The sequence below is a fragment of the Podarcis muralis genome, chromosome 5, assembly GCF_964188315.1.
Source record: "Podarcis muralis chromosome 5, rPodMur119.hap1.1, whole genome shotgun sequence".
In the NCBI taxonomy this organism is placed as follows: domain Eukaryota; kingdom Metazoa; phylum Chordata; class Lepidosauria; order Squamata; family Lacertidae; genus Podarcis; species Podarcis muralis.
Window position 1 is genome coordinate 28676213 of NC_135659.1, and position 21502 is coordinate 28697714.

The window sequence follows — 21502 nt, forward strand, 5'->3', positions numbered from 1 at the left end:
CTTCAGATGTCAGATAGTTGTTTATTTCCTTGACATCTGGTGGGAGGGTGTTCCACAGGGCAGGCGCGACCACTGAGAAGGCCCTTTGCCTGGTTCCCTTCAACCTCACTTTTCACAATGCAGGAACCGCCAGAGGTTATACCTTAGTAGAGTGTGAGTTAGCAGATCAATTTTGGCATCAGCGGTGGGAACAAAGGTTGGTCATGTTTCATATGGACTGTGATGTGAACTTGGGTTTTTACTACATCGTTTTTTTTAAGTACGTAAACAACAACTCACCCAAGTCAAAGCTTGATTTCATCCCTTAATTTTTAGGAACTTTCATCTCACAAGAAGCAGGGGCCTGGTCTGCTCAGCAGAATGGGACAAACAGTCAAAGCAGTCGCGTCGTCGATGCGAGGAGCGCCCGTGAAGAACCGCCCAGAAGCATTTACAGAAATGATGGACCACGTGGAGGTGTTTAGCCAGAAAATCAATCTGTTGGATAAAATCTCCCACCGAGTCTACAGGGAAGAGAGAGGTTGGTGGAAAAGAAAGCCAACTTTCTTGTATATTTCTGGTGGGCTTCCAGTTTCTTCCTCCTTTCTGGTTTCAGAATCCCCACAGTAGGGCAAATTAGAATCCGGCCTCTGTTCCCTCTCTAAACTTCATGTATACCAATATGATCTCCATTTTCTGAGTAGGGATGTTTAAGTAATCAAAATGGTACTAGTCACACAAGAAGGAGCCACAAGTTTTGGAAAAGTAGTACACATATTTAGAAAGCCTAGGGTTGAGGAGGCAGAATCGGTCCAACGAGGACCGAGCATGCTCAGTGCTTTCAGAATGCTGACTAACTATTGAGGGTGGGTAAATCGTAAACCTGGTGGGAGGGTGATGGAACCGGAGTAGCTGGAATTCTGATCAGTGAGACGTCACACTGCAACATTTTGCTGCAGACCCCACTTGTCCCAAATAGAAATTAAAGAACTATCTGCCATGAACTCAAGACCATATCTTGAGCTAATTATGTGTTCCTCACCTGTCAAATGGGACTGACCTGGTCACAGACATTTTAAAAAATATTCTGGTTCTTATTTTAGAAACGGAATTTAAATGCCAATCCCTTCTCCTCTCTCATTCTCCCCGTTTTAAAGACTATTTTTGTGAGCTGAAGGAGTTTGGCCCCATCCACACGCTTTGGTCCGCATCCGAAGTAGACCTGGCGGACACGCTGAAAGGGGTGGCAGGCTGCATCGACAAGTGCTGCAAGGCGACTGAGAAACAGATGGCAGGGCTCTCCGAAAGCCTCTTCCCTACTCTGCATGAATATGTGCTGTACAGTGAAATATTAACGGTAAGATGGAACAGGCACTGCATGGATTCATCTGTCATGGACTCTTGTTTTCAACACCCTTCCCTCTGATTGCATTGCTGTAGTGTAAGCGGCCTGTTAGATGACTGCAGTCAGTGTGTTTTCTTAGCTGGTGTTGGCAATGCAATACTTTGGGTAAGGGCAGCCAGCCTGGTGCTCTCTAGGTGTTGCTGGACTATTAGTTCCCGTCAGCCCTTGCCACTGGCCATGCTGCCTGGGGTTGGTGAGAGCTGGAAGTCCAACAATACCTGAAGATCTGGCCACCCCCTGGCTTAAGAGACTGAGCATCTGGCCTTTTTATTCTGCATCATCATCATCATCATCAAAACAATATGCCTCCTATCTGACTGGGTTGCCCCTGCCACTCTGGGCAGCTTCCAACAAATTAAAACACCACACAGTAAAGCATCAAATGTTAAACATAGAGGACTGCCTTCATATGGAGGGTCTTTATTCCCTTGACATCTGGAGGGCGTTCCACAGGGCAGGTGCCACTACCAAGAAGGCCACTGTAACTTTATTTCTTGCAGTGAGGGAACTGCCAGAAGACCCTCAGAGGTGCTGGATCTCAACTGAATCACAAGGGTGGAGATGCTCCTTCAGGTGTACAGGGCTGGAACCGTTTAGGGTGGGCCTAATGTCCTTGATGGGACGCAGGTGGCGCTGTGGGTTAAACCACAGAGCCTAAGGCTTGCCAATCAGAAGGTCGGCGGTTTGAATCCCCGCGACGGGGTGAGCTCCCGTTTCATTGTCCCTGCTCCTGCCAACCTAGCAGTTTGAAAGCATGTCAAAGTGCAAATAGATAAATAGGTACCACTCCGGCAGGAAGATAAATGGTGTTTCCTTGCACTGCTCTGGTTCGCCAGAAGCAGCTTAGTCATGCTGGCCACATGACCCGGAAGCTGTACGCCGGCTCCCTCAGCCAATAAAGCGAAATGAGTGCCGCAACCCCAGAGTCGTCCGCGACTGGACCTAATGGTCAGGGGTCCTTTCACCTTTTTACAACCTGAGCATGAGATGGCAGGGCTCACAGCATTAGCCCTTCAACAGATCTTGCTTCCCCATTAAGTTTCCAGGCAGTTCCCTAAAGCCAAACCGAGGCAAGCAACTGTGTCTCTTCAGCTTTAGTCTATTGGCTTTCCAACTCTTTGATGACCTGGCATTCAGCTAGGTGAGTGGGGAAGCCCCACACATTTGTCTCTGTGGCAACATGGCCCACTCTTCAAGATGCTAATGGGGTACTTAGCTGGGCCAGCTAAGGCCATTATCTTATGGAGAGGCTGGTTTGACCAGTCCCTCTACTACAATCACAGGATTGGTTGGGGTCCATGGATATTATCCAGACCACCTCCCAGTCCTGAGTGGTTCTGAGCTCTGAAAGCAAACTTTATAGGTAATAGGGTGCTGATGAGTTGTCAGTATCCAGTGAGTCCAGCATTGCATTGTCTGCAGTGCTAGAGTTTTTGTCCTGAGAACCACCTTGAGGGTAGTATATAAATTTAACTAATTATGTGCTGTAAGCCAACCATGGGACACGGGTGGCGCTGTGGGTTAAACTACAGAGCCTAGGACTTGCCGATCAGAAGGTCGGCGGTTCAAATCCCCGTGACGGGGTAAGCTCCCGTTGCTTGGTCCCTGCTCCTGCCAACTTAGCAGTTCGAAAGCACGTCAAAGTGCAAGTAGATAAATAGGTATCGCTCCGGCGGGAAGGTAAATGGTGTTTCCGTGCACTGCCCTGGTTCGCCAGAATGCTGGCCGCATGACCTGGAAGCTGTACTCCGGCTCCCTCGGCTAGTAAAGTGAGATGAGCGCCGCAACCCTAGAGTCGGTCACCACTAGACCTAATGGTCAGGGGTCCCCTTTACAAGTCAACCATATATGCTGTAAGTCGCCCAGAGTGGCTAGGGATACCCAGCCAGATGGGTGGGATATAAATAATAAAAAATATTGTTGTTGTTTAATCATCATCGTCATCATCACAGCAACAACAACGACAACAAGTCATCATAAACGCCTTCCTTGTTCTCTTACAATGGCAATGGTCCCCACCTGAGAGGTGCCGGAACCGAATTCTGGTGACTTATGGCTGAAAAAAAGCCCTGGTTGTCTGTATCTTCAAGTTTCCTCTGAGCAAAATCCTTACCTTTGTTTCAAGGGTGCTGTTTTCTGTCAGCGTAGTCAGCATCTTGAGTGGAAAACTGTCTTCCGCTCCTCACTTTCTCACCTCTTAAAGGTTGCCGGCCTCAACACCACCTCTGATGTACAATTTCTCTTGAGCAGCAATGCACAATAACTGTTTTCTAGCGAGAGAAAATCAGAAGCAAAAGATTATTTGGAAGGTGGGCCAGAGCTTGTGGGTCTGCAGCTCAGAGTAAAACGCGCTTAAACTCCAGTGGCATGAAGAGAACTTTGATGTGTCTGTTTTTCTCTGAATCACATCCAATATGCTTTCATCACAACTGAACCCCCTCTACTTATAGGGTACTTACCAGGAATGGCATAGCGTTTTCAAAGCAAAGGGGGCAATTTGAAAAGCTCCATTCTGCCTGCAATTGTGTGTGTGTGTGTGTGTGTGTGTGTGTGTGTGTGTGTGTGTGTGTTGTGTACTGTATATTCTTGTGGCCAATCTGATTGTGCAGCTATCAAAGGAAAATTGGAGGTAGAAGCCTCCACAGCAGTAGAGGAAAAATTGCTCAAAATATCTGGCATCTGTACACAACTTGGCAGGATTCACTCAAGAATGTAGCCCTGAATAGCCATTTTAGGCATAGGGGGGGGGGGGGTGTTTGCTTTGAAGCAGCTCTGCTGCTGTTACACAAACTCTCCTTATACAGTGGTACCTCAGGTTACATACGCTTCAGGTTACAGACTCCGCTAACCCAGAAATAGTGCTTCAGGTTAAGAACTTTGCTTCAGGATGAGAACAGAAATCGTGCTCCGGTGGTGCGGCGGCAGCAGGAGGCCCCATTAGCTAAAGTGGTGCTTCAGGTTAAGAACTATTTCAGGTTAAGTACGGACCTCCGGAACGAATTAAGTACTTAACCTGAGGTTCCACTGTACATGTCTGGGAACTGTGGATATCAGGGGAAGGCTCTGCCGCTCCGTACAGCCCTGCTGGTTTGGATTTTGCCCCAAGTTAGCCCCTAAAGTGCCTCAAAGTATAAGCACTCTGCAGAGATTAAAAATAAGGCAGTCACAACCCATGTGCTTACAGTCTAATGAATGTGATAGGTAAGGGAAAGGGGATGAGGAGGGGAGAGGAAAACAAAGGTTGGAGCTGCATGTTCTTTCTTGAAGGGATGAGGGGAGGAAACTCCTTGCGCCATTTCTGCATTTTCAAGATGATGGCTGGAGCCAGGTTGGTCTCCTGCTTGCCATGGCAGTCTTCCTGGGAGACTTTGGGTGCAGCTTCTCTGTGGCCTTCGGTCTCTTCTCTGACGGCAGAGGCCAAAATGTGCTTCCCTTCAGCTTCACACTCCCTGGGAAGCTGATGGTTGGAGCTGGCTGTTGTTTTCTTCTGACGGGGTTGGGGGAAGCTTTGTGAAATGGCTTCTTGTCTGTTCAGTGGCTGGGATCAAGCTGCTCTCCACTGTTTCACCTGGGAGGCAGCTGTCGGGCCAGCCGTTACAAGTGGCACTTCTTTAATATAAAATAAAGACATAGAGAGCGAGTAATATTCCATAATAAGAGAGAGAGCTCATTGAGACTTCTCCTCTCCTCCGATCACTTTTTATTATCCTTTGTTCTGTCCAGCCGCATGGCTGCATTCCAAAGTCTCACGTTACCTCATCCGGTCAAGCTTTAACCCACCCACAAACGATATAGGGTTACACTGCCCAGAGGGGGGGGGGAACATAACTCCTTATAAGGTCAATGCATTCCAATGCATTGTAAAGCTCAGAGTGCTGGTCAGCCGAGGTCAGGGGGCACCCTGCAATATTACAAGCCTTTACCATGGCTATATGACTCCCACATGCCCTCTTTCTTTATATTTTAATCAGAGCCATATATATCAGTACCAATGGTTATGTCGAGAGCGATAGGCGACTCTTGTGAGACCGGAAGCGGGCCGCGGACTGGAGAACCATGCAGTACATACAGAAATTAAAGAAGGAATACATTGTATATAGCAACACAAAATAATGCAAATAACTACTATAATAATCACTATAATCAATAAATGTCAAAGCCAACTTCCATCCGGAAGCCAAGAATATAAGAATTCTGATTACAAGCTGCATGGTAGGCTTCCTTTCTGGCTTATAACCATGCACTGGTATCGCTGTAAGAGAACAAGAGCTATTAAACATGAATTTCAAAGTATATTGACAGTTTGGATATATGCCCCATGATTCTTTCCCCTCTTTAATTTGAAAACAAACGGAGGCAGGCATAAACACCCAACACTTAGAAGCATGCAATAAGCTGGTAAACTTAATCATATCTTGTACAAAAATATTATCCCTCCATATCTTATGATAATTTTCACCCCTAAAAGTCTTATTCAACAACACTGTTCTTCTAGTTCGAGAGTGGCTGAGCCGTGGATGCTGCCAGCCAGAGTAGGATTCTGATGACAGCGGCTTGCCAGCTGATAAGGTGAAATATGGTGGTTTCAACTGGACTAGATCGTCTGCTTCTCTTCCTTGTATAACGGTGCAGCAAAGGATGGCAAGGCAAATGGTTAGGAAGGCGCTTCCGCGGTTGAAGATGCTCGCCACGGCCGCACGCCATCCTTGGGAACAGGAAGCACCTTGGGACACAATATCCCTAGCTTGGGCCAAAGGAATAGAAAACTGCTTAGCCAATGCTTTCGCAGGGAGATGAAAGGTGTTATGACATAGTATAGGATCAGAAAAGAGAGAAAAGGCAGAAATGTTCTTCAAGGCTGCATCTGCTCTTGCATTACCCTCTGCTAAATACCCTGGGTGCGATGTGTGGGAGCGAAGATGTGCAACATAATAAGGGAACTCTCTGTGCTGAAGTAAGGCTTGCAGGGCAAGAAACAAGGAAAACAAGTCAGAATCTAAGGAAGGAGTTATATAAGATACTGGTAAAATAGCAAAAAGGCGATATACATACTGAGTATCCACAATAAGATTGAATGTTTGAGTAGGAAGGGATTGAAAGGCAAGAATCACAGCCTCTAGTTCAGCTCGCTGGGCAGAAGACTGTGCAGGGGTAAATAACATTTCCATTTTCCTCCCTCCTCCCACGTCACCACCCCCCTACTTTTCGTTCCATCCGTGAAGAGGGTTAGTGCAGAGGGGAGAGGTGTGAGAGACAAGGGGATAGCCAAAACATAGATGACCTGTGTCAAAAATGTCAAACGGTCATCCTTTGGAGGGTTAAAATTGATGACACCTATAAAATCTGCCAAGGCAATTTGCACGGCAGCATTTGTGATCAATAAATGCTGCTGTTCAGTCTGTGAAAAAGGCAAATAAATTGATGCAACATCAAAACCGCTCAAAGCTATAGCACGTGGACGTCCTTTGATCATAATGTCTGATGTGGATTCAATTACGGAATAAATGTTTTTTGGAGGGGTATGTGGTAGATGTAACCATTCTATAATGCAGATAGTCTTCTTCTTGCCAAATTCCTGTTGGCAACAATGGTGTAGCAAATACTGTCAGATGCAGCTGGTGTTCAGCACCTCTAGGTGGCGCATGCGGAAAGGTTTCGATGCTTCATCCATAAAATGCTGACAAAGTGTAGGGGAGTTCCACATGCTGTGAGGCAGGACAATCCACTGACATCGCTGGTTGGGCTGCAAATTGTTATATTGGCAATATAAAAGCAAACCGTTCCTGTCTGCTGGTGCCAGTGGGATGAAGACGGTTCAATGTGGCCGAAAGTCAATTGTTCAGAAATAAGCTGTTCAGAAACAAGCTGGTGCTGCGGATTTTTCTTTTGGTGGAGGCCACCGTTCTTGTCTGATTGAACCCCACCTAGACTGGATACTGGTGGGTTCCGGGATTTTTCTCATTGCTTGTTGAGCAGCAAGAGCAGTATCCCTCAATAAGATCTGCAGCAGTGTGGCTTGTACTGAAGCCTGAGCAAAGGGGCCATGCCCCATCATAGCATCCATCACATCTGCGAGGGTAAGATTAGGATTATTCCCTCTTGCTTGTTGCTGTAATAATGCAGGAGCATAAGAACCACAGGCGATTTCCCATTCATAAGCAAACAATACACCAGCTGATGGGGGCAAAACTGTACGTGCCAAAAGCTTGATGTCATCTGGAACCAACAGTTGGGCTTGAGTTCCTGCTGGAGCACCAGCAGGGGGCACAATAACAGGGAAAGCCATGGTATCCTGAGATAAGGAGCAGGCAAGGACTGCACGTTGAAAAGGGCTAGCTGGTCCTGCTGCAGAAAGAGCAGGGTCATTTCCAGCCAGACCACTGTATTTTTGCAGGATTGGGTCCTCTGGTGAGGAACTGTAGTCCGGAGGTTTGGGATCTGGGGCTGCAGGCAAAGCCAGTATTGGAACAGATGCCAGCACAGCAGGCTGAATTAAAGAAGCTGAAGGTTGTGTTGGCAATGCAGCCAGGGAGGTATTTTTTGGTGATAAAGAGCCCATAGCATATCGAACCTTGCACCAAGCATTTAAAATCCGAGCACTACTGCTGGGGAGCCCATGAAAATGTTCACCAATCTTGTCCCAATGTTTTATTTCCCATGTTCCATTCAAAGGGAAACAGGGACAATGTTCATCAATAGCCAGAATGAGCTGTATCACATCACCATCAGGAACTTCCAATTTGTTGGAGGAGAGGAGAAATTTTAAGTCTTTTAAAAATTTCTGTTGTGGAGAAGATAGGGAGCTACCCATGTCTCTAAAATCTTGATAAAAAAAAGAAGAAAAGGGATCGGACTCACCCTGGGATCTTTTTTAAGATGCTTCAGCGCTTTGCAATCCTTGCCGGACGTAGGGGGCCGATGATATCCACTGCTTGGATCGAAAATCCTCTCACAGTTTCTGTTAGAATCCTCTTAGTCTGCCTCAGACTGTTTGCTTAAGTTGCTTCTTTTTTTCTCTTTTAAAAACCTCAGTCATATTTATTATTATTCAGCCTCACACGGGGCACCACTTGTCGGGCCAGCCGTTACAAGTGGCACTTCTTTAATATAAAATAAAGACATAGAGAGCGAGTAATATTCCATAATAAGAGAGAGAGCTCATTGAGACTTCTCCTCTCCTCCGATCACTTTTTATTATCCTTTGTTCTGTCCAGCCGCATGGCTGCATTCCAAAGTCTCACGTTACCTCATCCGGTCAAGCTTTAACCCACCCACAAACGATATAGGGTTACACTGCCCAGAGGGGGGGGGAACATAACTCCTTATAAGGTCAATGCATTCCAATGCATTGTAAAGCTCAGAGTGCTGGTCAGCCGAGGTCAGGGGGCACCCTGCAATATTACAAGCCTTTACCATGGCTATATGACTCCCACAGGCAGCCTCACAGTAGCTTTTAGTCCCCTGTCCAATTGATGGAGACAGAGTATGCTGCCATGTGATGTATCCTCAACGGATTTGTCTAGTGCTCATTTTTAAAAGTTCAAGTTAGCAGCCATTATCACATTATTATTTATTTTGGCAGCAGATTTCTTAAATTAAATATGCATTGTGTACTTTCCTTTATCTGTAGTGAATCTGCCAATTTCATAGGACAAGAGACGGAAATGTCTCTTCTTCCAAGTTTCTAATGAAAATATTTGTTGGGAGCTCCCTTTCATAAGTTATTTAACTGGACGAAACATTGCTCCGTTATATGTATTGCTATCTCTCTCTCTCGCTCGCTATCTCTCTCTCTCTCTCTCATTCTTTCTCTCTCTCACTCTCTTTCTCTCTCTCCTGCTTTGCAATTCAGGGGGTTTTGAAAAGAAGAGACCACATACAAGCAGAGCTGGATTCCAAAGTGGACGCTCTATATAATAAAAAGGCAGAAAATGATCTGGTGAGTATGCCAACCATTGCTAAATAATAATGGGGTACTTCTTGCTGTAATTAAAAAATTGATGCAGTCGCATCACATAACTGTGCTAATGAAACATGATGGCAAAGGGCTTGCACCAGGGCTCAGCCTTCCTGGGATGCATCCCTCTAGCTCAGTATACTGTCGAATTTTACTGCTAGAGGTCTTCAAGGATCACTGACGGAGATCTTTCCTACAATGACTCTTTAAACTGGAAATAGCTAGGGATTGAGCCTACTGATCTACAGCTCCTGCCCCAACACTCTATCCTTCCCTTATGCTGTTGTAAGCACTCCTATCTCTGAGTGGTGAAAGACTCTAGGGGTTCCAGTGTTTAGTTTTCTTGGAATGGGGTTGAGAAGAAATTGTGGTGTCTTTACAGTGGTACCTTGGTTCTCAAACTTAATCCGTTCCAGAAATCTGTTCCAAAAGCAAAGCGTTCCAAAACCAAGGCGCGCTTTCCCATAGAAAGTAATCCAAAATGGATTAATCCATTCCAGACTTTTAAAAACAAACCCCTAAAACAGCAATTTAACATGAATGTTACTATCTAACGAGACCATTGATCCATAAAACAAAAGCAATACACAACGTACTGCAGTCACACAATCAATCAGTAGCTGAACTGGGTTCCACACAGTCACAAAAACAAAACAAAAAAGAGCCGCACAAACAAAAATGCAAAATAAAGAGCAAAAACAGACAGACAGAGTAACACTCAAAACGGAAGTGTGGCACTCAAAATGGAAGTGTGGCACTCAAAACGGAAGCACAACACTCAAAATGGAGCACATTCGGCTTCTGAAAAAAGTTCGCACACCGGAACACTTACTTCCAGCTTTGCAGTGTTTGGGTTCCAAGTTGTTTGAGTACCAAGGCATTTAAGAACCAAGGTACCACTGTAGGTATTTGGTGTGCTGATCTTGAACATACTTAGCAGACCACTTTCTCCTTTCACCATGACATCTTACAAACCTCTTGAATGATGATATCTGTTAAGTCAAATTTTGTGGAAGGATGTAAAAGCGCATCGTTGGAAACTGCCCCTCCCATCTACAGATGGTGTCTGGAAAAAGAATGCAAACTTCCCCTCTTAGCTGCCATCCCTCTTCCTCCCCGCATGTTTGCAAGCTAATCACATTTCAGGAACAATGGATTTGAACCTTGGCTTCCAATTAAGTTCCACACTCCAGCAACTACATCTTTTATTGTGGGGAAAACAATTCAGGAGGTACAGTTTGCTAGTCTGTGCTCAAAAGAGAGATGATGTCACAGTACTGGTCTTGTATCTCAGATTTTTATCTTGAGCGTGCGCACACACACAAAACACTTTCTGATAGAATTGTCATCCGATTTGTCCTAAGGAAGTTTGGAGATTCCTGCTTGGACAAAACATCTGAAAAGTGGCAAGGGAAGCAAAATGAGTTCAGGTAAAAACAAGTATCATTTCTTCAAGGGTGTTCCATTGTAGCCCTGAGTTGTCGCTGGCATTTGTCTAAATCGAAATCGTGTCATGAATCTGCAGGTTGCTGCTCAGGCCAGACATCTGAGGAATAAGGGGGAATGTAAAAGAGTTTTGTTGTGACTTGCAAAATTTCTCAGGGAATGCAGAGATGGGAGCAGAGTGAAACGAGCGATCCATGATCAAGCTCCACAAAACCACCAAATTGCCTTAACCATGATAGCGTGCAATGGAACTCACAATCACAGAGTAGTTGAGGGACAGTCATTCTCCAGTGAGTACAAGCTTCACCTGTCAACACCTGCCTGTCACACAGTCATTAGACAGCAGAGCTTCAATCGGTTAAAAAAGCAGAACACATCTTGCTCACGTTAGGTGTGATGACCATACAAGAACATCAGAATCCAAAGCCTATCTAAGTCCAGCGTTCTGTTCACACAGTAGCCAATCAGATGCCTATTCTTCTGTCCACAAGTAGGCTGCTGATTTCTTTCTAATTGCTTTACCGCTTTGTGTACGAAGCTCTGTATGGTTCTGGAGCAATGACAAAACCACGTCTTTCCTAAATCCCACCTCGGTCACTTAGATTTGTGGAAGAGGGTGGTTGGAGCTGGCTGGGATGAGGAAAGGAAATTCCCTGCGCCATTCATTTTCAAGACAATGGCTGGAGCCAGGTTGGTCTCCTGCTTGCCATGGCATTCTTCCCGGAAGGCACTGAAAGAGTGTCTCCACCCCCATCGTTCTACCCGGACACTGAGGTCCAGTGCCGAGGGCCTTCTGGCAGTTCCCTCACTGTGAGAAGCCAAGTTACAGGGAACCAGGCAGAGGGCCTTCTCGGTGGTGGCACCCGCCCTGTGGAACGCCCTCCCACCAGATGTCAAAGAGAACAACAACTACCAGACTTTTAGAAGACCTCTAAAGGCAGCCCTGTTTAGGGAAGCTTTTAATGTTTTATGCATCACTGTATTTTAATATTGTGTTCCCCAGAGTGGCTGGGGAAACCCAGCCAGATTGGCGGGGTATAAATAAATTGTTGTTGTTGTTGTTGTTGTTGTTGTTGTTGTTGTTGTTGTTGTTGTTCCTGCAGCCTTTGGTCTCTTCTCTGATAGCAGAGGCCAAATTGTGCCACTTTTTTTTTTAAGATATTTATTAGAATTTTACAAAATGAAAAAAGAAAAAAGAAAAATACAAAGTAAAAATAGATAAAAAACAATTCCATCTTTCCATCACTTTCTTTCATTTGCTTATTTCCCGGACCCCCTCACACCTCCCTTTTTGTATTCCAGTTCAATTTCTTAGTTCAGCAAATCCTCCCCCTCTTTGTTTATCCTAATCTTTAATCTTAAAATAATGTAACATTAAATTTTTGTCTATTAATAGTCCTTTTTTTTCATACTCCTTATAGCATTATAGCTAAAAACCACATAACTTTTCATCCAACATCATTCTAACATTCATTAATTTTACAATATTTCTGTAAATATTCTTTAAATTTCTTCCAATCTTCTTCCAAATTGTGCCACTTTTAGAAGCTTTGCCTCTGCAGCAAAGCATGCTAGGACTGGAGGGTGCTTTTAGTGTTGTGGCATCTGTGTGTTCTTTTCTGAGGAGAAAACAAAGCCTTGTGCAATTGCTTCTTGTCTGGCCAGTGGCTGGGATCAAACTACTCTCCAAGTTCTTCCTGGGAGGCAGCCTCATGGAGCTTTCAGCCAGGCGGCTTCCACCACTCCTCCTCATCCAGCCAGTCTCCGACATGCCCTCTCTGGCCATGATGGATAGGGCTGATGAGAACTGGAGTCCAACAAAATCTGGAGAACCACATGCATTGCAGGGGGTTGGACTAGATAACCCTTGGGTCCCTTCCAACTCTACAGTTCTATAATTCTGTGTTGCCTATCTGTCTTTCAAGTATTCAGAATATGGGACATCTTTTTTTTCACTCCTGCCCCCAACAAAAAAGAAATCATATAAACAGTGCTTTTTTTCTGGGGGTACGCATACCCCTAAACATTTTGTGAATCTAAGTTTGGCCTCATTGAGGGGCAGTATTTCAATATGAGTAGGTGCTGGAGGAGAGTCCCATGGACTGCAAGAAAATCAGACCTATCCATTCTGAAGGAAATCAGCCCTGAGTGCTCACTGGAAGGACAGATCCTGAAGCTGAGGCTCCAGTACTTTGGCCACCTCATGAGAAGAGAAGACTCCCTGGGAAAGACCCTGATGTTGGGAAAGATTGAAGGCACAAGGAGAAGGGGATGACAGAGGACGAGATGGTTGGACAGTGTTGTCAAAGCTACGAACATGAGTTTGACCAAGCTGCAGGAGGCAGTGGAAGACAGGAGTGCCTGGCGTGCTCTGGTCCATGGGGTCACGAAGACTCAGACACGACCAAACAAACAAACAGAAAAATGAGAGTACCCCTAAACATTATTTTTTTTAGGAAAAAAAGCACTGCATATAAAAATGATTCTTCTTATCCATGAATTTGCGGATGGGGAGCTGAGGCTGTGAACGGCCTCCTAATAAATTTGTGGCAGCGACTTCCCAATCCATAGCACAGTCGCATGACGAGGAAAGACTTTGTTTGGGGTACACAAAAACCGGTTCTGTAGATCTTGGTTGCTGTGCAGAACGGAATCTGGCTCTCTTCAGCAACCCCCCACCCTTTTCTCTCTCGTAGGCAGCGCTTTCATCGACCTTAATGAGCACAACACAACTGTCCGGTTGAGCTTGCCTTTGAAAGCGGATACCCAGAAATTATGTTGACAGTGAGTGGCATGAGCGTGAATGTAATGCGAAGAGTAGTTGTGCCAGAGAAATGGAATCACAAACAGGTCATTAGCGCTGACAAAAGGCTAGAACGCTTGGTCTTTATAGGGGACATCGATTCGTTCCTGCAGGGAAGTCAGCTGTGACGCCTGATAAGAGGGAGGAGATTGGGACCGGGAACAGTTTTGGCAGTCGTTTCTAAGACTGAAAAATGGATCTCATCCGATAGGCCGTGTGATAAATAGCAATAGCTTCCAAGCTGAAGCACATAATTTGGGCCAGCTGTGAATTGCCCCTTTGCTGACCCTTCGTTGCAATCGGTTCCTTTAAGAGCACGTTTGCAAGTTCAGAAAGAACGTGGGACTTGGACCATAAAGATCCGGGTCCACAGTCCTACTCAGCCAAGAAGGTCAATAGGAAATCCTGGATTAGACCCGTTCTCTCAGCCCAACCTACCTCTCAGGGTTACATGAAGACAGAACTGAAGGGGTCCAACTAAGGAGGAACCGATGAAGCTGCTTTATACGCAGTTGGCCCCTCAATTGGCTCAGTATTGGGTATACCAGTGTTTCCCAAACTTGGGTTTCCAGTTGTTGTTTTTGACTACAACTCCCATCATCCTTAACTACCAGGACCAGTGGTCAGGGATGATGGGAACTGTAGTTCAAAAACAGCTGGAGACCCAAGTTTGGGAAACATTGGTGCATACCAAAGATGGGCAACCTGTGGCCCTCCAGATGTGGAACTCCCAAGTCCCATCAACCTAAGAGGCAGATACAAAACCCTGGACTTGTAAAAGGGTAAAAGGGTATTGGGAAATAATCCATAATGAATTGTAAAAAAAAATGTTTAAAAGTCCCCCCCCCCCAAAAAAAAAAACAGAGTCCTTTTTGTTGGGGATAATTAAGACTGAAATTCCCATGTGTCAAAAAAGGTTATTTATGTATGCTACTACTGCAGCCCATGTTTTGTTAACCCCAAAATGGAAAACGAGTGAGGTCCCAACTAAAGAAGAATGGCAACTTAAGCTGACAGAATATGCACAGTTTGCAGACTTAACATATAGAATAAGAGAACAAGCAGAACATAACATTTAGAGAAGATTGGAAAACGTTTATTGAATATATGGGGGGGAAATATGTATACCTGAAAACATTGGCAGCATTAAGATAAATACAACAATGTAAATAAGTTTTGATGATGCAGTAATGGAATACTGAATGGTTTAGTTTTTGTAAAGTATGCAGGGATTTATGATATGCAAAATGAACCATGGAAAGAGAAGAAAGGAAGTCCTTGATATTTTTAAGGATGTTTAAATGAATATTTTAAATTGTAAAACAGAAAATTTAATAAAAATTATAGATATATATTATAGATAAATAGATAGATACAACCTGACACTGTAATAAAGCAATTGGGTAGAATAGGAATGGGAACTGGGCTTTCATACCTTGAACAGCTGTGGAGAAGACAGCATTTTGGCAGGTGCACTTCATCTCAGTGGCTTTATGACACAACAAGTGTCGCCTGCCCAAAAAATGCCTCTTACACATCCCTGCTAACGGTACCTGAGCCCTGGTCAACTTACATGGCAGTAAACAAGAATCGACCAGGAAGTAATTGCAGCTTGTCTGCAGCGGGTGCAGCAAGGTGGTTACTATGGTAACCACCAGGAAGTCAGCGCTGCAAAAATGTAATGATTGTTACTCCCAATGACCACTATAAGCTTCCAAGGATATATATCCCTGTCATGGAAACCTGAGGCCAACATGAGTCGTCAGCTTTTTTCCCTTCAACAGCCAGAAATCTTAGGGATGCACAAGTTGCTTTAGCTCCATTCCAGAATTGTTTGAAGGTGTCAACATCTCTTTGGTTTCCACTCTTACTGAAGCAGTCAGAGAAAGAAAGAAGTTTGTTTGCGTGCATATTAGTCTGTAGTGAACATTCTCTTTTTTTGAATAAATTTTATTAGCGCTTATAAAGAGAGATAGATATAAAACTTAATACCAGATATCTTTCTTATCCAACGTTAATCTAAATAAAATAAAAACATAGAGGAAAGGGGGAAAAGGTAAGGAGGAGGAAAGAAGAGGGAGGGCGAGAGAAAACGATAAGAAGTCTAGTGAACATTCTGCGTTGGGGCAGGAAAGCCTCCCCTCAAGATCTTAGGGTGAAAAGTTTTTGTTTGGGGCAAGGATGTGGGTTGTGTTCTTTATTTTGGAATGAGAGGAGGTGGCACAGGTGTCCTGTTCATTTATTTCTTTTTTAAAAAAAAAGAAAAAACTTGCTCAGCTGCGAAATACTTTGAAAATGGCCATGTGACTGAACCCTGCTCAGAGAACGTGACCCTTTTCTCTCTTCCAGTTAGTGCCACAGTCTGGAAGAGAAAGGGAAAAGTTGAGGGAAGAATGATGGCTACTCACCTTGCCAACAAAGGTCCGTATAGTAAAAGCTATGGTTTTCCCAGTAGTGATGTATGGAAGTGAGAGCTGGACCATAAAGAAGGCTGATCGCCGAAGAATTGATGCTTTTGAATTATGGTGCTGGAGGAGACTCTTGAGAGTCCCATGGACTGCAAGAAGATCAAACCTATCCATTCTTAAGGAAATCAGCCCTGAGTGCTCACTGGAAGGACAGATCCTGAAGCTGAGGCTCCAATACTTTGGCCACCTCATGAGAAGAGAAGACTCCCTGGAAAAGACCCTGATGTTGGGAAAGATGGAGGGCACAAGGAGAAGGGGACAACAGAGGACGAGATGGTTGGATAGTGTCTTCGAAGCTATGAACATGAGTCTGACCAAACTGCGGGAGGCAGTGGAAGACAGAAGTGCCTGGCGTTCTCTGGTCCATGGGGTCACGAAGAGTCGGACACGACTAAACGACTAAACAACAACAACATGAAAAGTGGCACTTCCTCATTTAGTGGGACAGGAAATTTGGTCCTGCCTTTTGGTTTAGCTATGTTTTTATCTCTCTTTCTTCCTGCATTGCTGTGTTCTTAGGTTTTTATTATTTTGGCGTATAAGTTGCTTTGTGTTACCTGGTAAGAAGGGAACAAAGCTAACTCATTATACCACAGCTACGAATGACATGAAATTCATTCATGAATGCAATAGGCAAGCAGTTCTTCAGGGAAACTTGTCAGCCATCACTGACCTTCCAAAGAACCTGAGTTTGCTGGAAAATAGGTTGGGTTTTTTAAAATTGCAGCCAAGAGAAAAGGTCTCTTGCCTGCATCTGCATTCTAGAAACGCAAGAAAGCCCTTGCTTTGATGCTAACAAAGTTTCCATTACCGAGTTCTTGATTGGGATTTCACCCTCTGTTACTTAGTCTGATTTTGTTTGTTTGCTTGGTCTAGCTATCAGAAGAGATTGGAAAACTTGAAGATAAAGTAGAGTGCGCCAATAATGCTCTGAAAGCTGACTGGGATAGATGGAAAGAAAGTATGCGTCTTGATATGAAACTGGCTTTTAGCGATGTTGCAGAAAATAATATCCACTATTATGAACAGGTAAGATGCACTTTTAGAAAAGCGTTGTGGGATTGTTTGCTTCCTCTGTACAGTTCACTAAGAAAAGAAACCATTTGCAATGCAGCTTTATATTCCAACATAAGCCTTTCAGTTAGCTGCTGTGAGCTCCAACTGCTTCTGAGTTGACGGTCAACAGAGGGCAGTCTTGTTTTACAAAGTGTAAGGACGGAAGCATCTTGCTTCAAGAGAGCTGCAAGCGTTTGAGACAGGGAAACTTTGCCTTCCGGGGCTGTGTAGAAGAAGACGGCAAGGTTTGAATAGTAGATCCATCACTGAGCGCTTTAGTTGATTAATCAGTAGGCCAATTTTAAATTGGTGTGGCTGAGATGGAAATTAGTGTCAGCTTCAAGGCAGAGCTGCCACCTCTTTTATTGGACCTGTTCCTTTTCCTTAAACAGCAACCCAGCACGAAGAGATCAAGCAAGTTAAGCTATAATAAACAATAATAAATTTTATTTATTCCCCGCCTTCTCCAGCCAAGGCCGGGCTCAGGGCGGCTAACAACCAATAATAAAAACAAGTTGAATAAATACAACTTAAAAAACAAGATTAAAATGCAACATCAAAACATTAAAATGCAGCCTCATCACAGGAGGAGAAAGGAAAAAAGAAAGAGGGGGAGGGAATCAAATTGACTCCAAGCCAAAGGCCAGGCGGAACAACTCTGTCTTACAGGCCCTGCGGAAAGAAATCAGATCCTGCAGGGCCCTGGTCTCATTAGGCAGAGCGTTCCACCAGGTCAGAGCCAGTGTTGAAAAGGCCCTGGCTCTGGTTGAAGCCAATCTAACTTCCTTAGGGCCTGGGACCACTAGGGTGTTTATGGACCTTGAGGCTCTCCGTGGGGCATACCGGGAGAGGCAGTCCCGTAGGTACAAGGGTCCTATCTCTTATCTCCATACAATAAAAAAAGTTTTGCCTGTTAAACTTCTGAATGTCAAACTGTTTTAAAGACACTGGGGTAGGTCAAGAGGGGATAGACTGATAGAGGGTCACACTTGTTTTATTTTCTTAAAGCCATTGGCTGCATTCGCACATCACACTAAACTATGGTTCTGCGTGACATATATGAGCAGGGACAAATTGCAGGAAGCCTCGAACTCGCATGCTCCTCATCTCCCCTCTCTTCTTCCCATGCAGCCAAGAGGAGGAGCGTGAAAACCTTTGCTTCCACTTTTAGTTGACTAAAGTTTGCCGTGCCATTTGCTCCTGGAATTACGGTTCACCTTAGGTATGAATTAGTTTTAACAAGCCAGCTTCAGTTTGGAGTAGGCTTGTTGGAAACTGACCAGATGTTTACATTAGCCACAATTTGTCATACCAGGCAACACGGCAAACTAGATTAACCAAAAGTGAAATTAAAAGCGTCTGAGATCCTCCAACCAGCCATACACGAGGAGAGAGGAGCATGAAAGCTCAAGGCTTGTTGTAGCTTGTCTCTGCTCCTGCAGGTCACAGTAAACCGTGGTTTAGTGTGATGGTCAGATGTGACCACTGCAATAAGGAGTATATCATAAAAGATATCTAACTATGAATGTCTTACATGGATGTCTAATGTTTGCTGCAAAATGCTATGGACCTGATCAACAGGAAACCTTAATGTAGCACCCCCTTGCCATCTAAAAGCTTTTTGCAGAAATAAGTAAGTTTAACTAGTTTTCTTTGTGAATAAAACCAATTGAATGGAGCCTTTGAACAAATGAAATTGCCATACAAGGCACAACTCTTTTTTTCTCCCCCTTAACAACCTTGAAAAGGAGCCATGCTATATTTTCTGACTGAGAACACCATATTAATTAGTTCCTTTAAAAAGACAGAGAGACTCTCTATACCTTGTTGTATTCTAATATGGGTTTTCCCTAATATGAATGGCTTTCATCTGACCTCTCAGTGCTGAATTTACAAATGCTTTCAACATAATGTAATTAGAAAGAGAGAGCTCTTGATTATCAGGTCTGTTTAAATTTGTCTAAGAGAGGCATTGGCAATCTGCTCCTATAAATTAAGATCAAAACACTTCCTCGTATCTGAAGCTTTGCTGCTTCTTGACATTTCCTTAGCTTCCTCCTATCCACTCATGACTTTTTGATTTTCCTATCAGAGATGCATGCCCCAAAGCTAGTCATACAAATGTTGTGCTCTAAAATTATTAGACTGTTCACAGACTTGTCTTGAGGCAGTTTGGGTTTTTTGTAGGAGGAAAAAAGGATCTGCAACCCAAACATAAGCATTTGCTTTTGAGTATCTCTGTGAATTCTGACAGTGGCCTCCTTTCAATGCCCACCATTGCACCAACTCTCCAGTATGATTACGATGCAGTGCCAGTGCACAGCTCTCAAGATATTTGAAGGTGGCTAACCTGTGGTTCTCCAGATGTTGTTATATGGCAGCTCCCATCACCGCCAACCATTGGCCATGCTGGCTGGAGCTAATGGGAGCTGGAGTCCCAACAACATCTGCTCTAACCCATCCCCAGCATTTATATGCAGGTGCAACTGCTCAGAACTGGGCTATCAGACTGATAACTTGAGAAGGAGCTAAGGCATATTAATCCCCTCTCCCTTCCTCAGCTGATCTGCATGGATGTGCAAGGAAGGGGGCGTGTGTGTGTGTGTGTGTGTGTGTGTGTGTGCGCGCGCGCGCATATATATATATATATATGGTATGCATGAGAGGCATCGACTCTGGGCCACACCCACTGCTCAGGCCAAAAAGAGGTTCTCCAGTTTTGCCTTTAAAAGGTTTGTCACATTAGACATGCCAGGAAAGATTGTCAGACTTCAGGGCCTCAGGGAACTGTCTTCAAACAGAGGAGAGAATGCTACACGCCTTGACATTTTTCTTTGGCTTAGATCAAAATCCAAGCTGGAATGGAATTTCTGGCTTCCCCACCACCTCCTGCTTTTGATGGGTCACCTATACTCCCACAGAATCTCACCAGGGTGACAAAGAAGGAGGGGGGGAATGCTCTCTTTTGCTTTTCTTCCAGGTTGCCAGTGATGCTAGAGGAAGGGAAGATGAAAAGCGTGTGCCCGGGCAGCGGTGGGGTGCTGGCATGGGGATAGAGCGACACTTTTCCAAGACAGTTTAGGAACGGCTGGGGAAATTTATTTGTGATTCCACCATTTATTTCCAGGAAACTTTGGAGGGCTCCTGCACCAATCTGAGGAGAGCCTCAGCAGGCTTGCCCATCCCTGCGTCTCACAGAAGTGATGTCTCCATAACCCTCCATCAACCTTCTCATGTATACCATAATTTATTGTGCCCTTTGTGTAGATGGGGAGCTGAGCCTTGCCTACAGAAACCTAGTGACCTCTTAGGTAGACTGAGATTTGAACCAGTGATTCAGTGACTCAGGGTTCATTCTCCTAGCCACTATGTTGCACTTCCATTTACCTGCTGGTATCAAATGCATGCAAAAATCATGGCATGTATTCTGGGTGATGACACTCCTCCCCCTTTTATTACATTTTCATTTATTAAATTTATATCCTGCCCTTCCTCTCAAAGGACTCTAGGGTGGCAAACACACCAGTGAAAAAACAAATGCTGTTTAAAGCATTTAAATGCAATTAAAGGTATCCAAAGAACATTTAAGAGCAATAAGCACAGTAAAACATTAAACAGATTTTTTTTTAAAGGGTGTCTTTGGCACAAACCCACTGAGATGTTCAAAGAGGTTGTAATGGCCCCTTTGCTTTGTGTTTTGTTCCTTTTATTGCCTTGGATTCCATCATCTCACACAAGTATTTCTGAAACGTTGTTTCCCCTTTGTTAAGTCTGGGGTGAAGATGTGACCTCAGAGTTGTTCCACATGCTTTCTTAGGTACGTTTGCCTGAGGATTTTTGCTGTCAGTCTGTCGAGACCCATTTAGCTAGTATGGAAGAACACGTCTTATCCTCCTTAAGCCAGATTAATGCTGTCACTGCATGAAGTACTTCAACAACAGAGCGTACCTGCAAACTGATCTGCACAGAGCGAAATGACTTACAATGAGTTGCAGGGCTTTGTTGACACTGTAGCAGTCCTGGCATCGCCAGCCAGAGCTGGAAATGTCCCCTGTCTGAAATACTGGAGAGTGTGGACAATACTAAGTTGGAAGGACCAATGATTTGATAAAAGTCCGCCTCCTATGCATAACTATTGATACCTAAGCTTTCTTTTTGCCATGTAGTGGAATTCTATTCTGGGTGCCTAAAGCTGGTCTAGCAATACAGAATGCTATCAACATTTTGTTGGACTGTGTGGCGAATGCCCCACTGGTTTCAACTAGCACTATCAAGCAATAAGATTTTTTTAAATGATTAGCAGTACAACCCCAGGGACGCGGGTGGCGCTATGGGTTAAACCACGAAGCCTAGGACTTGCCGATCAGAAGGTCAGCAGTTCGAATCCC

General features: G+C 44.5%; 1 protein-coding gene across 2 annotated transcripts in view; it reads left to right on the forward strand.

Moving 5' to 3' along the window:
* SNX7 (sorting nexin 7) overlaps positions 1-21502 on the forward strand; it is a 58053-nt gene that overhangs the window by 22223 nt on the left and 14328 nt on the right. For both annotated transcript variants that reach the window (XM_028732758.2, XM_028732759.2), the window contains exons 5-8: positions 316-520; positions 1137-1336; positions 9237-9323; positions 16935-17087. In XM_028732758.2, the coding sequence (XP_028588591.2) occupies positions 316-520; positions 1137-1336; positions 9237-9323; positions 16935-17087 (645 nt within the window). The remainder of the gene's footprint in view (positions 1-315; positions 521-1136; positions 1337-9236; positions 9324-16934; positions 17088-21502) is intronic.